The 19057-nt window shown below is 39.5% G+C and overlaps 2 protein-coding genes across 2 annotated transcripts; both read right to left on the bottom strand.

Moving 5' to 3' along the window:
- Positions 1 to 2508: 2508 nt before the first annotated feature.
- On the bottom strand, positions 2509 to 7591 carry LOC102701965 (PITH domain-containing protein 1). Its single transcript, XM_006645939.2, has 10 exons — positions 7230 to 7591; positions 6901 to 6981; positions 5622 to 5671; positions 4682 to 4759; positions 4545 to 4602; positions 4401 to 4450; positions 3883 to 3991; positions 3741 to 3802; positions 2913 to 2969; positions 2509 to 2816 (listed from the first exon to the last, which is right to left on the bottom strand). The coding sequence occupies exons 1-9, from the start codon at positions 7311 to 7313 to the stop codon at positions 2927 to 2929; spliced, it is 615 nt and encodes a 204-aa protein (XP_006646002.1). The 5' UTR covers positions 7314 to 7591; the 3' UTR covers positions 2509 to 2816; positions 2913 to 2926.
- Positions 7592 to 8831: 1240 nt separating this feature from the next.
- LOC102701684 (zinc protease PQQL-like) lies at positions 8832 to 17301 on the bottom strand. Its single transcript, XM_006645938.3, has 21 exons — positions 16983 to 17301; positions 16612 to 16858; positions 16393 to 16518; positions 15952 to 16089; positions 15731 to 15868; positions 15363 to 15620; positions 14856 to 14993; positions 13662 to 13731; positions 13284 to 13497; positions 13059 to 13164; positions 11915 to 12148; positions 11064 to 11228; positions 10835 to 10984; positions 10668 to 10759; positions 10474 to 10555; positions 10305 to 10388; positions 10092 to 10208; positions 9899 to 10009; positions 9745 to 9825; positions 9303 to 9497; positions 8832 to 9211 (listed from the first exon to the last, which is right to left on the bottom strand). Exons 1-21 carry the CDS (start codon positions 17252 to 17254, stop codon positions 9134 to 9136), a joined length of 3096 nt encoding a protein of 1031 aa, XP_006646001.3. The 5' UTR covers positions 17255 to 17301; the 3' UTR covers positions 8832 to 9133.
- Positions 17302 to 19057: the final 1756 nt, after the last annotated feature.

Here is a 19057-nt window from a genome sequence, read left to right as displayed (position 1 = left end):
TAGTACAAATATACGATTTGCCTTATCATATATATGGATTCACTAGTAGTCATGGTAAATAACTGGTAACTCAATATGACTTTCACATACTAGTTCAGTTCTAATTTATTCTTCTAAGAGCTCAGCACAAGAAGTCAGTTAGTATTTGCCTATTGCTATTCACCTTATTAAAAATGTTATGGTGTTGTTTCTACGGGCACACCAATATATGTGACTCTATAGGGCTTCTTATGAGTGCCAGTTTAGATGGTGTACATAAGTAGACAAGTGTACTTCGTTATTCCAATCGATTTCCTAGGAATAGAGCATTGGTTTCTTTTCTCGATGGATGACTGAGCACATCCTAAGCTTAACTACCCCTGATGGTTGATACACCCTACGCTCAACTGCTTGTGGCTATGTCGATTGTGTTGTCACGCCCTAATTCATGTTATGGTTATCCATGTCTAGTGTTGTTGTCATGTTATATTGCACACTTATAATATTCATACATCACAGTAAACCAGGTATGACAAAGCGCCATTGTTTATTGGGAAAATTGTAAGGATGTCATTATAATTTTGTGAAACTAGCCAGACCCTATTGCGTCTTTTTTCTCAATTATGAACTGAATTATTGAATATTTATTTATCATGCAATGCATCACTGAAGTTTGTTCTATTTCACGTTGCTATAAAATATGTCATGAACTTCTATAAATTGTTAACATTTCATTTTGTAGCTCTGTTAAGATTTTACAATGGCCCTCAAATTTCACAAGATGGCCCTGCTTGAAATGCTAGAGCTAGAATATAATTGGACGGTACATCACTTTACCATATATGTAGCGGCACGTTACTCATAGACAAATTTTAACACCCATGAGGAAAAATGCTTATGCTTACCAAAATATAAAGAGGAAAGGAAGCCATGGAAGAAAACATCAAAAATCTTTACAACTTAAAAGTATAGGCATCCGTTTTCCACTTCATCGTCATGCAAAAACCATCACTTATAAAAACCAGAAAAAATAAATGGTTTTTTTAAGAAAATCATTTCTTTTCTTCATGGGTCTATATCTCTTTTCTTCATGGGCCTATATCTCTTTTCTTCATGGAAATGTATGTTCCATAATCAATTATGTGGGATGTTCCTTCTTTTTATGAACTTGTGCCGTCCATATCAGTTGTATAGACCTATTGTAATGCGCTTGTATATTAATAGTCATATAAGACAATCGATCTACAAAATGTTGCAATGAAGGAAACATTCAAAATCCCAAAAGAATCTATGGCAAAATCATAAAATGTACTTGGCCCCAATCAAGCTAAGACGAGGTGGTAATGGATGAATACCCATGTATCCTTTGATAACCCTACTTAGCCTTTATATAATTTTAGCTTAAAGTTTTATAACATTTTAACTCATCCTTAAACCTAGTCCTTAAATTTTGTTGGTTGAAATGGAGAGCCGTTACCAACCCCTTGTTGGGGCATCATCATGTTTGAATATCTGTTGACGCAATGCCTCTTTTTGTCTCTACTCCATCTATATTTTAATAGATTTTAATATATGACATTATTTATTTTTAGCACACGTTCAACTATCCATCTTATTCAAAATTTTATATGCAAGTATAAAAAATATAAGTTAATTAAAATACATTTAGTAATAAATTTAATAAAAATAACAATTACTTTTAATAAGATAAATGGTAAATCATTGAACAGAAATATTAAACGGTGTCATATATCCTGAGTACTGCATATGACCTTCCGTCCTTCCCTTATTCAACCGTCGCTTTGATCGTTTTGATTATTCTTTCCACTTTCTTCCTGTAAATCGGTAATGGTTGTCAGGGTGTTTAGCCCCCCCATGTTATATAAGATATTTGGACACTTATTAAGTTATTATAAATATTAAACGTAGACTAATTATAAAACTAATTACAGAAATGAGAGCTAATTTGCGTGACAAATTTTTAAGCATAATTAATATATAATTAGAGCATGTTTACTGTAGAATCACATAGGCTAATTATAGATTAATTAGGCTCAATAGATTCGTCCCGCGAATTAGTCTAAGATTATGGATGAATTATTTATTAATAATATACGTTTAAGTGCCTCGATTATAAGTAACTAAAGTTTAATCCATTGTCCCAAATACCCTCTTACGAAACTCTACAGCTCTACTCATCCCCTTGACTGCCAGTGGCTTCAAACGAGGGTATATATGTTAAGATTGACTTTCATCCGCTGAAACACATGGCATTTTGCTGGTCGACAAATAAGAGGAAACAGTGTAAATTTATTGTTTGGTTCCGCACGTAAAAACTATGCCATATGATAAATATTTTGCTATGGTAATGTCTACTATGTGATTTTGATTTTAAATGGCATACATAATTTGTGCTAAAGATTGCCCAAAAGAAGTAATCACACGCCTAGGGCATAAGGCCTTATGTCTACGGCACAATTAGGCAGATAGGCAGGTAAACAGTTGACACATGCATTTCTATCCCGCTTGCAGAAGAGATCGAATTCACGTTCAAACCGAACAAATCGTAGCAAGTATCACATTACGGTTGAACTGAAATTCAATATGGACAAGTACGAACAGTTCAGACTTCGACTTCGGTAAGAAATCACACCAAGGGTCAAATTTTGATGATGGCGTTTTGCAACAGGTAAGTCAGTATCGAGAGGTAAACAAGTTCTGCACACAGAAGTCAAGCTACTACATACACGTCTCCAAGAGCTGGATTGCTTTTATTAGTAGAACTGAAGGAAATCACAGTTGACAGCAGCATCCAGCACCGATCCGTTTTCCAAGCTCTGCACCGAAGAAGAAGCATCGCATACAGAGTTATATTGCCGTACAGGGAACAGTACAAGTTTGTATGGTTTGGAATGTTGTCAACCCAGACTCACCTGACATGACATGCCTACTCAACATGCGAAAAGCCACCTCCAGTCTCGGATTTTGTTCTGCATGACAAAGAGGGAGATATAAGAGCTGCCAGGAATTGGTAGGGGTAGATGCTAAAGAATAATGACAATAAGTTAAGCAAGCCATTTGCATGGGAATACAGTGTTGGTACTCGGGAAATAGATGAACTGAGTTCAATTCCTAGATTATTTTTAAAATAAGAAACTCCGTATTCATTTCCAGTAGTGAAATGTTTCTGAAGACAAGAAGTCATTGTCCCTTTCCTAATCACAACGTATTACCACACAAGTAGTCAAACTAGTAAGCTGAACAACCAAGTATAATTTAGAATCAGAAAGGAAGCTGCTAGTATCAATGATCACACTCAACCTCGCGAAAAGGAACAATATTATAGGAATGTAAAATATTGATGTACTACCTCTGTTTCATATTACATATTGTAAGACTTTCTAGCCTTAACTAAATTTATTTATTGATGAATGTATATAATTTATATATATGTCTAGATTCATTAACATCAATATGAATCTAGGTAATGCTAGAAAGTCTTATATCGCGAAACGGAGGGAGTACCTATTGGGAGGGTGGGAGCTACATTAGTTGAATCACAACCTTCAGACTCGTTAAAACGAAAAAGAGACCAAAATGACGATATAACTATTAGAGTGATGCAGTATATTAAGGCAAAACCATTGCAGTGTGAAGCATATAACAATATGCAAACCTTTCATGATTTCGTAAATGGTGTACAGCAACAATATATTGCCTCTCTTCGAAAAAGAAAGATAGGTAAAATCATAGCAACTTACTTGTGATCAGAAGGATTGGGCATTACTTCATACACAATTGTGGCCACAACATCCCTTTTGTTCTGCAGGCAGAATGGAGAAATCAAATAATCAGCATGATATTTAATTATCCTTTTGCACTAAATCAACAAGCCTCTGGTACCTGAGTAGCTTCACCACGCAAACCAATGTAATATATCTTAGTTGTGTCACCTCCAAAGTTATCAGAAAAATGTAGAGTTAGGTTAGCCACACCTTGGAACCTTGAATACCTGACAAAAGCAGCAAAACCACATAAAATGGGGGACTGAGATAAGTTGTTACACATAGGGCATGACATAAAATTAGAAGATAGATGCAAGAAAGCAAAATCAACCTAGCGCATAACTCTATTACCTTGTTTGCAAAGGGCAAAAAATGACTAGTATTAGTTTGCATTACCATCAGTGCAAGCATGTAATAAATTTAGAGTACCTAACACCACAGTATTGCATACGAATACTGGGACCTTATTAATAAGACAGGCTAATAGAGGCCGGATTTCTATCCATTATCTAAAAAAATAATGGAACAATGTTTAGAAAAACACTTTTAGCTGGAAAATTACAGTTTGACCAAACAAATTCATGAACATTAGCAAGACCAGAATACTCAACAGGAAGAAATGGGAAATGGAATAACCTTGTTTGGTACTCTAGAGCTCCCTGTAAATTCTCTGCCAGCTCCCATTCCTAGTCAAACAAATATCATATCAAATTACAGCTACAGCTAGATTTCTACTTATCATGTGGCATGGATAAGACAAGCGGAAAACTAAAACCACACCTGCACAGGCTGCATGTTCTGAGCATCATTGAAGTCAATGCCTTCTCGGTTGACAAACCTGTTAACATGCCATAACGTTCTGTTAACAGGGACAAATAGATGAGCCAAGTAAGAAAAGCTAGAATTATGAGACTAACGCTCTCATTCTAGAAGGGCTTGTTCCATCTGCACCACCAACGACAGAGATGCTCTTGATCTTGACATCTGACGTAAACCTACCAAAGGGTACAAAAGATTACATAGGTTTATAAATTCTTGCTAGGCATTATATAAACAGAACAGAAGGGATTGAAAAAGGTCTTAGCTCATACGCAAGCCTACACAGCAAGCTATATTCTACTGAAAGGTAGCAACAGAACTAAATGTATCTGGATCATGAACCATGTGCAATAATAGAGAACAAGAAGCAACGACAAGCATATTGCATGACCACTCTGAATTTTCTTATTCAGACCAAGAACTACTTTTTTTGCCAAGATAATATCATGACAGGAGAAAAACATTTGGGGTGAGTCTATTGCGTCCAGTTTACCTATTGCGGACTACCTTTTCACAGGATGATTACAATTCGTGGTGTGCAAAGATAACTTGCAGTTGCTACCAGCATACGTAAAGAGCATCCAAACTTTTGCATAAATATTTCATATAAGGATGTGCAAAAATAATTCAAGGATAGTACAAGCAGACTGATAATTCAATTAATGAAATATCAAACAAATAATATGTGATTAGTGGTTGCTGGGCAAAAATAATTCACAGACATCCTTTCATTATTGGCTGTTGAGCATATCAATCAATTCAACAGGCACATGCACTTGTCTGGAGATAGAGTGAGCACATAACACTAACAAAGGATGAAAAGAATGTTCAGATGGTTCTTATTAATGAAACATCAAACAGTTCTGATCTAAACATTACTACAGTCTTGCATCCAGAAGACAATTGTAAAAAATAGTTCAGGATGTGGTTGTGTTTTCCGTTTGAGCTTGTACACCAACTTAAAGCACCAACGGATTGGAGTAAGAAAACAGTGGGCAAAATACACACATATATCTAATTAGCAAGTAGCGTACTTACGGGATGAAAATAAGTAACTCAGGGTCACCCTCATTACTCTCCAGAAAACCCTGGTGCAACAAGGTTGTTCATGAGAATGCAGCACTCAGATATGAAGTATGACAAGAAATGGGATCTATGCCAAAATCCCATATCATAAATAAAAAGTGTAAAGCTGGGCAAATTTTTCCAGCTCACTACTACGCAACTTGCAGAAATCAAAGATTATACAAGAAGAACACTGATATTGAAGGTCTCATGCCAAAGAAGATAATATCTCCATACCATACTATAGCAAACATGTGAAAATATGTTTCATACCCGCCCTGCTGGCCTACTGACAGCATGATACTACATTTCTGCTTGATTGCTTAATCTTTTCTGGACGTGGGAGCCTATTTTCCCTCCCTAACTATCTTTGTTAGAAATATACAATACTTTCCAAGTATTAGTTGAGAAAAGATATAATTTTCGTTTTTCAGTACAATAGTTTTAACTTTTTTAGTGTATTTCTATGTGGAAAGATGTGCAGAACTAGTTAGCAATGCCTCCATTTCATAATAACTACAAATTTTGACTTTCGCATTTAAACTATGACCATCAATTGCTCTTAAATTGTTAGAACAAATTGAACAAAGGTTTGATGCTTATATTTAGGACATACCTCACTTTAATAACAGATATCATTTATAGTGTTTGTAAATATTCAACAAAAAAGACGTAGTTCAAAAGTGATAGTGTCCAGTGTCAGCAATTAAGAAATATCTAGTATTTAAGGAAGGCATCCAGTTTCTCTCATTGAACTGTCGCATAAGACGAGAAGAAAATCATCTGCACTGAGGTGGGTAATGAACACCGAAAAATAATTGGCAGTCCCTGAGCTAAACTAGAAACACCTTTAAGCTCATGCCATCTCTGGAATACGACGAGAGAGGACGACATAACTTAGACTACACCAAAGTTGTACCAAATGGAACAGATGTTTCAATCGGAACAGACGGGGATTGCAACAAGACAACTCCTACTGGCAGCCAGCTGACAGGCTACCTGGAAGAATGCCTACGAATTACATCTGTTAAAACAGGAAAAGAATAGCAATACATCGGAGCTCAGAAGGGTTATCCTCAAAAAAAAAAAAAAGGTTCTGGCGTACTAGTGGTTACAGGTTACAGCAACTCGACAGCAAGCAAGATTGGCCATCTCCCCCTCCCGCATCGCGAGTAAAAGAAAAAACTATGCATTGTTAATTGAGGCGACATGAGGAGGCAGCGACATTGCTGCCGCTGCTGCTACTACATACCCCAGAGGTGTCGAGGCGCTGCTCCCAGGGCTTGAAGACCGACTTGACGCTCCCCGCCACGGATTCGTTCAGAGCCACCACCTGTACGAGGCGATGCAGGAGCAAGCGAAAGCAGCATCAAACAACCGCGCAGAAAAAAATTAACCCTTTGCCCTAACTAACCCATCTCTACAGATTATTCTCTAATCTACACGATTGAACGCGGAAACAAAAAAAAAAGAAAGAAAGATGAACTGATAGCAAATCAACAGGGCAACAGCAAGGCGAGTGAAGTGGGGATGAAACGGAGCGAGCCAATCCGATCGCGGCAGAGGGAGAGGGGAGTGGACCTTGGGGAGGTCGATGTGGTTGAAGAGCGACCAGTCGGCGGCGCAGTTGTGATCCTCGCAGCTGTGGTTGTGCAGGCACGCCATCCCTCCCTCTTCCCTCTCTCCCCCCTTCCTCTTCTTCCCCTTCCCTTCCTTCCTCTCTGTCTCTCTCTGAAATCTGAAATGCCGCGGGCGCCGGCGGCGGCGATGGTGCCGTTTGATTTGCTCTTGCCTCCTAGGAACCTACTAGCAGGAGGCGGCTATATACCGCGGCTTGAATCGCTTCTCTCGCTGCTTCTCTCTTCGCGCATCTGTCTTTTTTTTTTTTCCTCCTCTTTGTCTAGTCTATCCACGAAACGCCTTTTTCCGGCATCGTGGCGACTGGCGAGTGTTCTAGACAGATTCTTCTTCGCTCGATGCATGTTGTCTTATGCGTGTAAATTAAAATTAAAATTTTATAACTTTAAATTTTGAGTAATTTTATGGTTTTTCTCTTAGTTTATTTTGTAGCTAAATACTTATATAAAAATTTTATTTATAAATTAATTTTTTATAAATATACCGTTTGGCGTTTCTCAAAACAACCAAAAGATATCCCCAACACCGTATTTTCTTTATCCTTTGAGAAATCTCTTGCTCATAAAAAAAACTGTCCATTGTTTGGGTTCTCCCTCTGTTTACGAGCAATATATAAATTAAATTTTAGACATTTTTGCTGTGAAATTTGTTTTTTTCATTCATGTCCAAAAATCTCTCCCGATATTCGGTTAAACGTCCGATATGACATTTTTGCTTTTGTCATCTAAACACCCTCTAAGATATTTTAAAGTTGATTTTATAGTTTTTTATCATATCTTACTTCACCATTTGTTTTCAAATGCTATAAAATACATTTATAGAAAATATTTTTTTAGTTGCTAAATCAGGCGTTTGTTTTTTTTTTCGATGAGCGTCAAGCCGTCAAGATCTCGCCACAGCGTCACAAACCTTTACGCACGTTTGGTCGGTGCTGCTCGTGGGACGGTGGGGGTAGGCCGTGCCCCTGCAGCCCTGCTTCGATCGCCACGTCGCCACTTTCCGATCCAAATCATGGGGTACTTACTATTCATTAGGATAAGTCCATTATCATCATACGCATTTGATCGATATCATCAACAACTTTGGACCCAAAGCTGACACGGAACAGCACAGGGAACACAACGCCTACGAATGGCTGCGTCTATTCTCTCCTCTCCTCTCCTTTTTTTAAGAAAATCTAAAAACATCATTAACAAATGGCAAAATCTCAGAATCATTAACAAATGGCAAAATCTTAGAAATATCATGGGCGAATACAAATTGCCATTGCACAAACTAATTTATCTGAGATGTGTCATCGCCGTTAAAGTTCCGTCTATTTTTACCGTTAATACTATAGCACTTAACGAAAAAATATTGACAGAATCCTAACGATGATGACATTTCTTATACAAATTCGATGATATTTATTAGAATTAATTTTTTGTCAATATCATTCGTTAGATTTTCTTTTTTCTATTTTTCTCACTTTGAGTTATCCTAAACATAAGCTCACCAAGAAACAAAAAACTGGTAATCCAGCTTGCAGTAGTATGCAACCTGCTATTGTTTTCCTACTTTCATTAATTCATTCAGTCTAGAGAATCAAATGAAATGGTGGGAGGTGCCAATATACATCAGCGTCTGTTACAGGCACGCATGCGGCAATAAAAGAATCACAAATGTTGTTACAGGCTTAGCACTTTGCATGCGAGCAAATGAATCTGTTAGTAGTTACCGATTGCCGTATACTTTCTCCTGTGACAAACAATCACCAAAACCCCAGAGCAAAGCAGATGATTGTCTCCGTAGATCCATTTTTTTGGATCTTTACTAAAACAGTCAAGTGTAACAGGCCGTGTTACCTGCTACGATCTCAATGCGCTACGTGAATATCTCCACAAAGTGACCGCTAAGACTACTGCGCCAGCCATGCCAGCCAAAATCTGCAGGAAAATATGGATCTCAAAATGCTGAGGTAAAAGTCATTGGTAGAGAATAAACTGAAGCAAACGACATGATGAATGGGTGTCTAACCTTGGCATCTCTGCTAAACCCACCAGAGCTCCAAGTAAGCAGTGTCTTGAACGAATCCCAGCAGGATGACTTCGGCATAAGAATAACAACAGTGAACTGTTTCCTACAAGGGAAAGGCACAACTCTTTGCAAGGCCAACTGCATCGCTTCTGGTGTCAAAGCGTCTCTAACCTTTAGACGCCCCTCATCTTGAATCTGACACATACAGTTACGGATGTAGTCATTAACAAAATGGGCCATTTCAAATACTATATAATTTATACGGGAAAAAGAACAGAAAGACTGCCTATGACCATGATCAGAGCTTGAAGATGGAGAGGCCTTGCTCTGACTATGGACAAGTCAGTTCTGACCGAGGGGCACTTAAATGACACGTCAGCAGTAACTGGAGAAGGCATAAATTAAGTAGCACTGAACCATATGAAAAGTATCACACTTGTACCTCAAAGGTGGATCCGACATCTCCAGAATAAACCCTTGATTGATAGCTCCGCAGAATTCGATCCAGCCAGTAGTAATTTTCCTGTAGTTTCTCAAAAATTAGAACATTATGCCACTATATTGGCATGAAATGGTCGAGACAAATTTCAATAAACCTGTAGTCCATTTTCATGAGCTCTTTGTTCAATTTCAAGGATAGTTAATACATCTTCTTCAGAAGGGCCTTCATTCTGTAGATACGATATCTCTTCCAGCACAAAGCCAACCTGAAGAGACTCCAAGTGGCTCACAATTGCAGCAGCTTACAACAAAATAGCATACAGCTTAACCAGAGGCAATAGAGCATACAAGTTTAGATGACATGTCTGGATCACACGAAAAATTCACACTTATGTCTCCACGAACATCGCCACTTCTTGAAGGTTTGTTGCCACCTAAAAAGACACCTACATTGACTGAGTAAATCTGCAAAACAAAAGGATACATTTAGTGAACAAAAAATGTTACACAAAGTTATGGGAATGGTCAATCCAGATGGTGTGCAGGATCAAGGCACTCTACCTGCCCATATTTGAAACGGAGCACTTGCATGATTCTTGTTTCCAGAAGTTTAATTAGAAACCCAACATAGTGAATGTCCTCTGTCTTTACATACAGAACAACACATATTTAAGGTGGTGGGTAGTATTTCCATGGTACTTTATAGAGAATTTTTCAAATGGATACATACCATTGCTGCACTCTTTAAAACCACAGGAAATCCTAGTTGCACAAAGCATTGGGCTTCAACCATAGGGCTGCGAACAACTTCTCTGTAAAAAAAAAGACACGCTTCAGGGTAAGACTACAAAAGATAATAAGACAATTTTATGTCTAGAAAAGTAAGATCTGCCAACACAAATTAGTGCAAGAGGAGCAGCAAACCTAATAATAGTCTCCGGAAACTTGAAGGGCAGACCTTTTAGATCATCACGAGTAAGTGGCTGCACTGCATCCCTTACATTTGGTATTCCACCCTACAAGGTAGACTCAACCAGCATTACAATTGCTCCTTGTCACCTTTGAACAATAATAGAAGGCACGGAACATACCAAGTACTGCAAAATCAGTGGAACTGAGATAGATGGGTCTATGTTTCCAACTATTACAACAGTAAAAGATGATGGATCCTTGAAGCAATTGTTGAAATATTCACATGCTCTTATTGGATCCACCTTCTTCAAGTCGCTTATTTTAATTGGCTGCAAAAGGAAATCTAGTAAATCTAGGCATTAATATGACACATCATTGGAACTTACTGGTGTTTTTCTGTTAAGGTACCTTAAAGAAGTATGAATTCCCATAATTTATCTCCCGCGCACGATTTGCAAATGCAGTGTACGGGTCTCTTTCTTGAGCATAGATAGCTTCCTCTGCCATTTGCATTACTATTTTTACTTCTTCCTCTCTTGGCTCCACCTTTGTGGCAAATAGTTGGTAGACAAGCTGTATTCAAGAAGGCAGCCAAACATAAGCATGGGTCCACATTTGCACAAACAAGTAATATTGTTGCTAGACTGATATGATGCAATCTGTTATGTATTGGTCAGGGTAAGAGTCTAAATACCAAGGAATAGGGCACTTGCCTAGTCGCCCTCAATTAGGGCCAGCTGGATTCCTCCCTATCAAACCAAGAGAGGCTCTGAAGCATATTGGACTAACCTTACATCCCTTGCTTGATTGGTAATTGTGTACATGGGGAACCTTGACCACTAAGAAAATAATTTCTAATATAATAAAAAAGATCCCATCTCTATATCCCAAACATACCTTGATAATGATCTCTAATACTCCCTCCATTTGATATTGTAAGACCTTTTAGCCTTGATCAATGCATATGGTTTGTATAATGTTGAGATAATGTTGAGATGCATTAGCATTCATATGAATCTAGGTAAGGCTAGAAAGTCTTACATTGTGAACCGGATAGAGTATAATAAAAAAAACTCAGGCCTATATCCCTAACATAACTTATTCTTCGTAGCAAAAGGGTCTCCTATGTTTATTTGATTCCTTCCTAATATTTCACTAGCCAGACATACATGGGCTAGTACACTGCCAGCCCGCCATAACACAATAAGCATGTTTTGTGTGTTAAAATAATCATATCATTTTAAGAAAGTTTTTCAGACCTGCAAAGCAGTTTCAAGATCTGAAGGTGAGCAGTCCCCAGAAAATGATCTCATGTATGCCCCAACTTTTGTACCAACTTCAGCTCTCTTGCCAGCAAGCATGTCCATCAGGACAGATGGTCTGTAGCCAAAAATGCCAATCTCTCCTGCTATTGTTGAACCCATTGAACATGAGGTATATTCATCTTCAGACAATTCAGACAGACCGCCATAAGCAAACCCAGTAAAAACAACCTGTAAATAGTTCAGCATGGAAAAGAAATTGAAATGAATCACCAAATAAACTGATATAATAGCTATTAATGAATTCACTTTCTGCATCTAAAGTTATTTCACCTAATCATATTATAGCACCAGATGCAGATCAAATGTTTAAAGTGATAATTCCAGTTACAGTACTCTTTCTTTAAGGACGAATAAACTGTGTTTAAACGACACAGGATAAAGGTGGTTAACTGGTCATCATCATGAAAGGTGACATAGTACTGTAACTCCAATGTAAGCATCTATGCTAGTGTTGTAGAGTCCATGTGATCAAATAGTAAATCAGCACTAAATTAATGAAGTATTCCTTTCGTGATTATATCCAATGCTGACTTAAGTTTTGCCCTTCTTCATCCCTTAATTTTGCTTTCATATATAGCAACACCAAACAGGAAAAGAGTGGCTCCAGATTCAAAAGAACAATCGATTGTCTTCAACTGTTAGCTACAAAATGCAGCAGTGGTTCAATGTTCAAAGAGACATATGAAGGATAACTAGACAGATAGCACATCAGAAATGCATGGATCTAGTTTGGTCTATATGCCTGTATCTGTCAAGATGTGAACAATCATTGAAATATTAAATAAAAAGACTGGAAAATGGATAGGACAAAATCAAGACTATTATCCATCCATGTGTTCCTCACAATCCTACCATACGACCTAGCCTAATACACTTAAGGTAAATATGATATGGTATGGCATGCAGGTTGATCAGTTGTAGTAAACTAGGAATGTTACTGATTTTGGAGATTATTCTAAAAAGGAAAATGACAAATGCTGGAGAAAGTGTTATAAACTAAGAAAATAAAGATAGGAAGGTCTGCAAGTAACAGAACAGGCAACAGCATTCGATCAGTAAATAAGCAAATATTAGTAACCTGATCATCAAGGAAGTCAGTACACTTGTAGCAAATTCGCATGCCATTTGAAAGTATCATCTCTGTAGCACCAATTCCTGGGTGCTCCACTTTATCAAGAATACTCCTGCAATGAAATTTGCGGAGTACAAGGGTAAGAATGGCAGCATACCATAATGTTCATAACAGACACAATATAATATACTGTGAGTTCAACAAAATAGTTAATCATGAGACAGCTAATACCCTGGCTCTGGACTTTGGCTGACAATTTCTTCTGGGATTTGCTCTTCATCCCATGGAGGAATAGCATTGTCTTTTTCAAGAGTATTGATTTTCAATACGATTGCTTTCAAATCCTCCAAAGAAGCATGAGCTCGAGGCTCAACTACCTTGATAACGCAGCTGCTTGTTGTTGAAAAGTTTGCTGCAAACTTTACCACTTCGGCAGAAGAAATATCTAGTTGGAGTAAACAGAGATAAGTATACAGATAACTGAATAACTACAGCGACACAAATCATGTAAGGAGATCCAAGATACTGTAATAAAGGAAATGTAATTGACATCATAATTCATAAATTAAAAATATGAGTTTCAAATAAAATTTAGGACTCGGTGCTTACGGGGAAGAAGAGTCTTCTGCAACTGTGCTTCGTATTCAATCCCGACAACAGGATCTTCATGAAGAAAATGCTGCAATGAATGGGATAGTTAACATTATTGCTCCTAATAAGTTGTAGGAGATTAACATCATGCTTTAATTAGGATATTGGACATATCTGTGGACATTACTATTTACTAAAATAATTCATCTAAAAAAGACATGAACAAAATAACAGTACAGAAATTTAGATGCATTATAATCTGCATGAACGCCCCCTGTGGCGCAGCTACAACAAAGAAAAAGGATAATAATCTGCCAAACGAGAAAAGCCTGCAGCAGCTTATAAGTAACATGAATCTAACATTACACTGAGAAGCAAAATCTGTGCTCCACCAGTTTCTCCCAAACTGGTTTCTGCACAAGCAGAATGTTATGGATTGGCTAGGGTAAAGGGTCCGAATACCAGGTAATAGGGCACTCACCCTCTAAGGCCATCCCCAAGACCCCAACACAATGCTTAGAGGGGTGCTTATGAAAAACAAAACCGGTTTTTTATTCCACGTCAGATTAAACAGACGCTTAGCCTAAGCATTCGGCGCTTCGTCGGGAGTCAGCGCCATACCAGGTTTAAGTGGTGCATGTACATAAATTAAGCAAACATCAAACTGCTTGCATTGAAGGATACCACTCAATATTAGACGCGTGATAACTTGTCATCTGGTTTCTACCCCTAAGCACATGTAGAAGCACTTTGCGTTGAGGATGGCTATTAGCACCAGCAGGGCTTCTCTCTGCTAAGCAAAAAGAGGTTCTGAGGCTTAGGGCTAACTTTAGAGATTCATTGATTGATTGATAATAGAGTACATGGGGCTCCTTTATACATAGGGAGGACTGACTTGACATCTAAGGAACTAATCTCTAACATTATAGGAACCAATCCAATCTCTATCCCTAGTTTACTAATAAATCTCATCTCTTTCCTAAGTAGATAATCTCCTATCTTTATTTGACTTGTTTCTAATTTATCATGACTAAACTGCTGCATGGGCTTGGCCCATGCTCATAACACAGAAGCTGTGCCAAAAGGAGCCTAAGAACAACTTCAAAACACATAGCACGAGGCCAAACCTGATAGAAAAAATTCATGATATGCAAATGATAGAAAACTATTCAGCCAAAATGGAGTAATGGTAAGCTAGAAAATTGCAAGAACCTGCAAGAATTCATCCCGAAGGGTTGTTGACTGCATCTGATCACGTTCCAAGTATGCAGACTCAATGTCTGACATCATTAAAGCCCGTGCAATGGATATCTCACGATCAGAAAATCCATGGAGCCGAACCCTAGCAACCTTTTTTTCAGAAGGAAAGGAAACTTGTCTGAATCTCTTGGAAGCAAAATCCACTTATTCTCAAGATTGGAGAAAATGTTTGTTATATTCTTTCATAAGATGCGCTAATACTTGAGTACAATAAGATATCTGTGAATCAAGTAAGAATGATGCATTTTCATATTGCTGTGGTTGAATTTTACATTTCATTGTAATACATTGAATCAGTTGGTGGAACACTAGATTTCCTGTCATTATGCTATAACAGAGTCATGCTTTTCCTTAATTAAATGTTAACCTTGAGGAACCTGGCCCTCGCATAAACGTAGAACGATTATTGACTAGCAAAATAATCTCTCTTTTTCTTCAGAGAGCAAAGTTTTAAAGTACCTCAAGCAGCATAGACTCAAGAGCCTCGACTGTTCCCCTTTCACGACAACTGGATGTCATAATATATGCCTTCACTGGTCGCACTAGAGCTTCTGCAGCAGAAGAGCAAGAAAAGTACGGAGGATCATTCCTACGAGATATTTTGAAGAACCTTTGGTTCAAAGCCCAATGAAACATTGACTCTGCCAGGGAATCCCGATAATCGTTCACCGTTTTAATTCTATCAGCAGGCATCTTGCAGCTAACAACAACAGCTGACTGTTTTTGGGTACAGGAGAAACAAGAAAAATAGAAATCAGTATATTATTGAAATATTCAGTCATTGGCAAAATATATCTAACCCATCTGAAGAACTATGAAATACCAACCCCTGCAGCTTCAGATTCCACAAAACATGAAAATCGAGGTTCAATATGTGATGGTACTGGAAAGTCTGGTATAGCTGGTGGAGGACATGAAGCTGGGATTTTCTGGCCAAAGTGTTCCTTTATCATTTCAACAACAGCCTGCGATAAATAATGACACACAAAAGGAGGTCAAAATACGGATAGATTATGAGTTCCAAGTATGAAATTAGGCAAATACAAACCTGTGTATCTGGGAAATCCCCTACAGCAAAGACAGCCATGTTGCTTAGATGGTACCACTTATGATAGAACTGCCTAACAGTCTCGTGTGGAACAGTCCGTATCACCTTTTCAGTACCTATAGGCAGGCGTTCTGCATACTGAGGCAAAGGACATTAACAAGCAATATCATTTAGACACTTGCAGGTCCAAATACAACACCACCAATAGGAAAACCTATAAGCCACAGGATACAAAATCACCAGTAATACCAAGCATAAGACAAGTAAACTAGTTGAGCCAGAATACTATACTTCCAGAGGCTCAATACATTGAACCAGCATTACCAAGTACATCTTATCTAGTGTTTCAACATAACATAACCCTGTTTTTCATGCATAGCAGATTGATGTAACAAGTGATCTTATCATAGCATCTTCCATTATGAGGACTTTGGCCAATACCTTGGAACCCTCGAACAACAATGCCCAATGGGAGTCCTGCATCCGCCCAGTGGCATTTCGTCCACCCCTGTACTCCTCCAGTACAGCACCCCTCTCTTTCTCCAAATCCTCTGCCGACACCCGAACCTTTCACCACCATTCCCAAGCATCAGTCACATCCGTGTGAAGCTATGAGCAAATAGCATGGTCATTGCCGTGACAAGAAATAACCATCCTCACCTCGGAGCTGAACTCGGCAAGTACTGAGATGGCTTGTGAGAGCAGTCCGGGTTTGTCGACGGGGACAAGCAGCTCGTAGATGGTCTCGTCCGAGGAGGTGAGCGCGTTCTGGCAGGCGCCGAACTCAGCCCCGATGCTCTCGAGGAACTTGACGATATCGTGGTTGGTGTAGCGCGACGTGGCGCTGAAGGCAAGGTGCTCGACGATATGCGCCACCCCGCGCTCGTCCTCCTCCTCCACCACCGACCTGCGCGAGCGTCACGCCCCCCACACACGACGCGGGATCAGCAAGCAAACTCGCGAAACCGCTGGGACGGTAGCAGAGCAGCTAACGGGAGGGGACAGCGCGAGCGAGCGAGGGGAGTACTGACCCGACCTTGACGGCGAGGGAGAGGGCGGCGCGCATGCGGGGCTTGGGGTTGGAGCGGACGTAGTAGGTGAGCCCGTTGGCGAGGCGGCCGTACGCGACGCCGACGGGCTCCGCCGGGAGAGGCTCGTCCATGGAGACGCTAACCAGCTTCAGCGACCGGAACCCGACGCCCCTCCGCAGCCGCCTCCCCGCCGCGCCCGCGCCCCCGCCTCCGGCGCCGCCTCCGCCTGGCCCCCCGGCCGGCGGCTCCGTCGCCGGCGGGAGCAGATCCATGGCCGGCCGCGCGCACAGGGCGGTGGGAGGGGAAAGAGAGAAAGGGATCGGGATATGGGTCCGGGCGGTCGGTCGGCCGCGTGCGAGGCAGATGCGATGCGATACGTGACAAATCGGCAGTGCGGTGACGTCGGCACGGAGATTTGCTCTGCTTCCGCTTTTGCTGTTTTTCTTTTCTCTTCTTCTTTCTTTATTTTTGTGTTTTCCTTTTGCGGGTTTTTGGTGGGCTAGATGGATTGGCCCGGATCGGGGTAAGGTGGGCCAGAGAGGAGAGCGGATGGGCCCGAAAGGGGTAAAAAGCGGAACTTTTTAAATTTTTAATTTTATATATTAAATAATTTATAATTTAATTTTGTATTTTAAAAATTCACAAAACTAACCTCCTGCCGCCCTTTAGGAGGGCGGAAGGGTGACGTGGCAAATGACCACTCGATCGAGAGAAACGGCCGGAAACGGCGGTATGGAAAATTTGCATTTAGGCCCTTGCCATACAAAATTCACCGTGCCACCCGAAAATTTTTCGATTGAACCGCAATTAGATACATATATGTATAACGTATGTAATTATTTGATCACTAGTACTCTATCTAGGAGACCAGAGGTCGAGTCTCGGTAACAGCATACTTTCTTTGATTGGACATCGGCTCTCCTAAAAAGAAGAGGCGATAGTGACCACTAAGCCAAGGTAGAACTTGTGATCAAATAATTATATATATAATACATATATGTATCTAACCTCAGTTGAATCGTAAAATTCCCGGGCAGCACGACAAACTTTGCATTTAGGCCAGGGCGGCAAGGGCCTAAATACAAAATGTAAGGGCTGCAAGGGCTTAAGCAAAATTTGTCGTACCACCGTTTCCGGCCGTTCGTCGCGACCAAGGGGCCATTTGTCACATCACCTTTCCGACCTTATAGAGGACGGCAGGAGGTTAGTTTTGTGATTTTGAAATACAAAATAAAATCTGTAAATTATTTAATAAATAAAATTCTAAAAAGCGCCGTGTCCAGGAGGGAGAGAGGCTTTTTACACAACGGCTCTGATTCGTTACGGCCTCGTTGGACGTGTGGCAGTGTTCGCTTTCATGCTTTTCCATCTTTACGTTCGGTTCAACAATTTTACGTGTCATTAACCGTACAAAAAATACAAGTACATATAGATTTAATTTGTTTTGTAGATAAATTATGGTAATAAATATGTAAACTAACAAATTGGTTTTATATGGGTACAATCTAGACGGGTATACGAGAATAGAAACACAGAAATAGCCAAAATATGAAATGTGGTTGAAATGTATCAATGGTTTTGAACACAAGTGTTCGCAACCACAGATACAATGTGGATGTAGTGCAGCACTGCGGTAGTGTATGTTAATAATGACATTTCACAGTCGAGTAAGGAAAAATGTGTCGTGATAGACAAACAGCAAGCGGTCACATGTAGCATTTACAAAAACTCTATTTAATATTTTCTAATAGAGAGTGTCTATCCATTGGTGCATGCTAATAAGCGGTACGAAGCAGACGATGTAATTCTAGAGACCTGCTCTTTTGATCTCTGGTGCACACCGCTGCTGACGGTGTTTGACAGCAGAGATGAAAATCCCTAGTTAGTTTTTCATCTGGTAGTCATTTTGGGGAGACTATTCACATATATGTTGCATGTGCACTTACTCTCTCTCGTGTCTTTGCTTAATTGGCTGGCTAGTATAACACTTCTTTTAAGGGTTTCTTCTTAAAAACTAGTAATATGGGACTAAATTAACATGCATGCATTCAATGATATATGCTTATAAGTTTTTT

Source organism: Oryza brachyantha, chromosome 1, assembly GCF_000231095.2.
Source record: "Oryza brachyantha chromosome 1, ObraRS2, whole genome shotgun sequence".
NCBI classification, from domain to species: domain Eukaryota; kingdom Viridiplantae; phylum Streptophyta; class Magnoliopsida; order Poales; family Poaceae; genus Oryza; species Oryza brachyantha.
The sequence above is the reverse complement of the archived record's forward strand: the minus strand, read 5'-3'. Positions and strand labels throughout refer to the sequence as shown.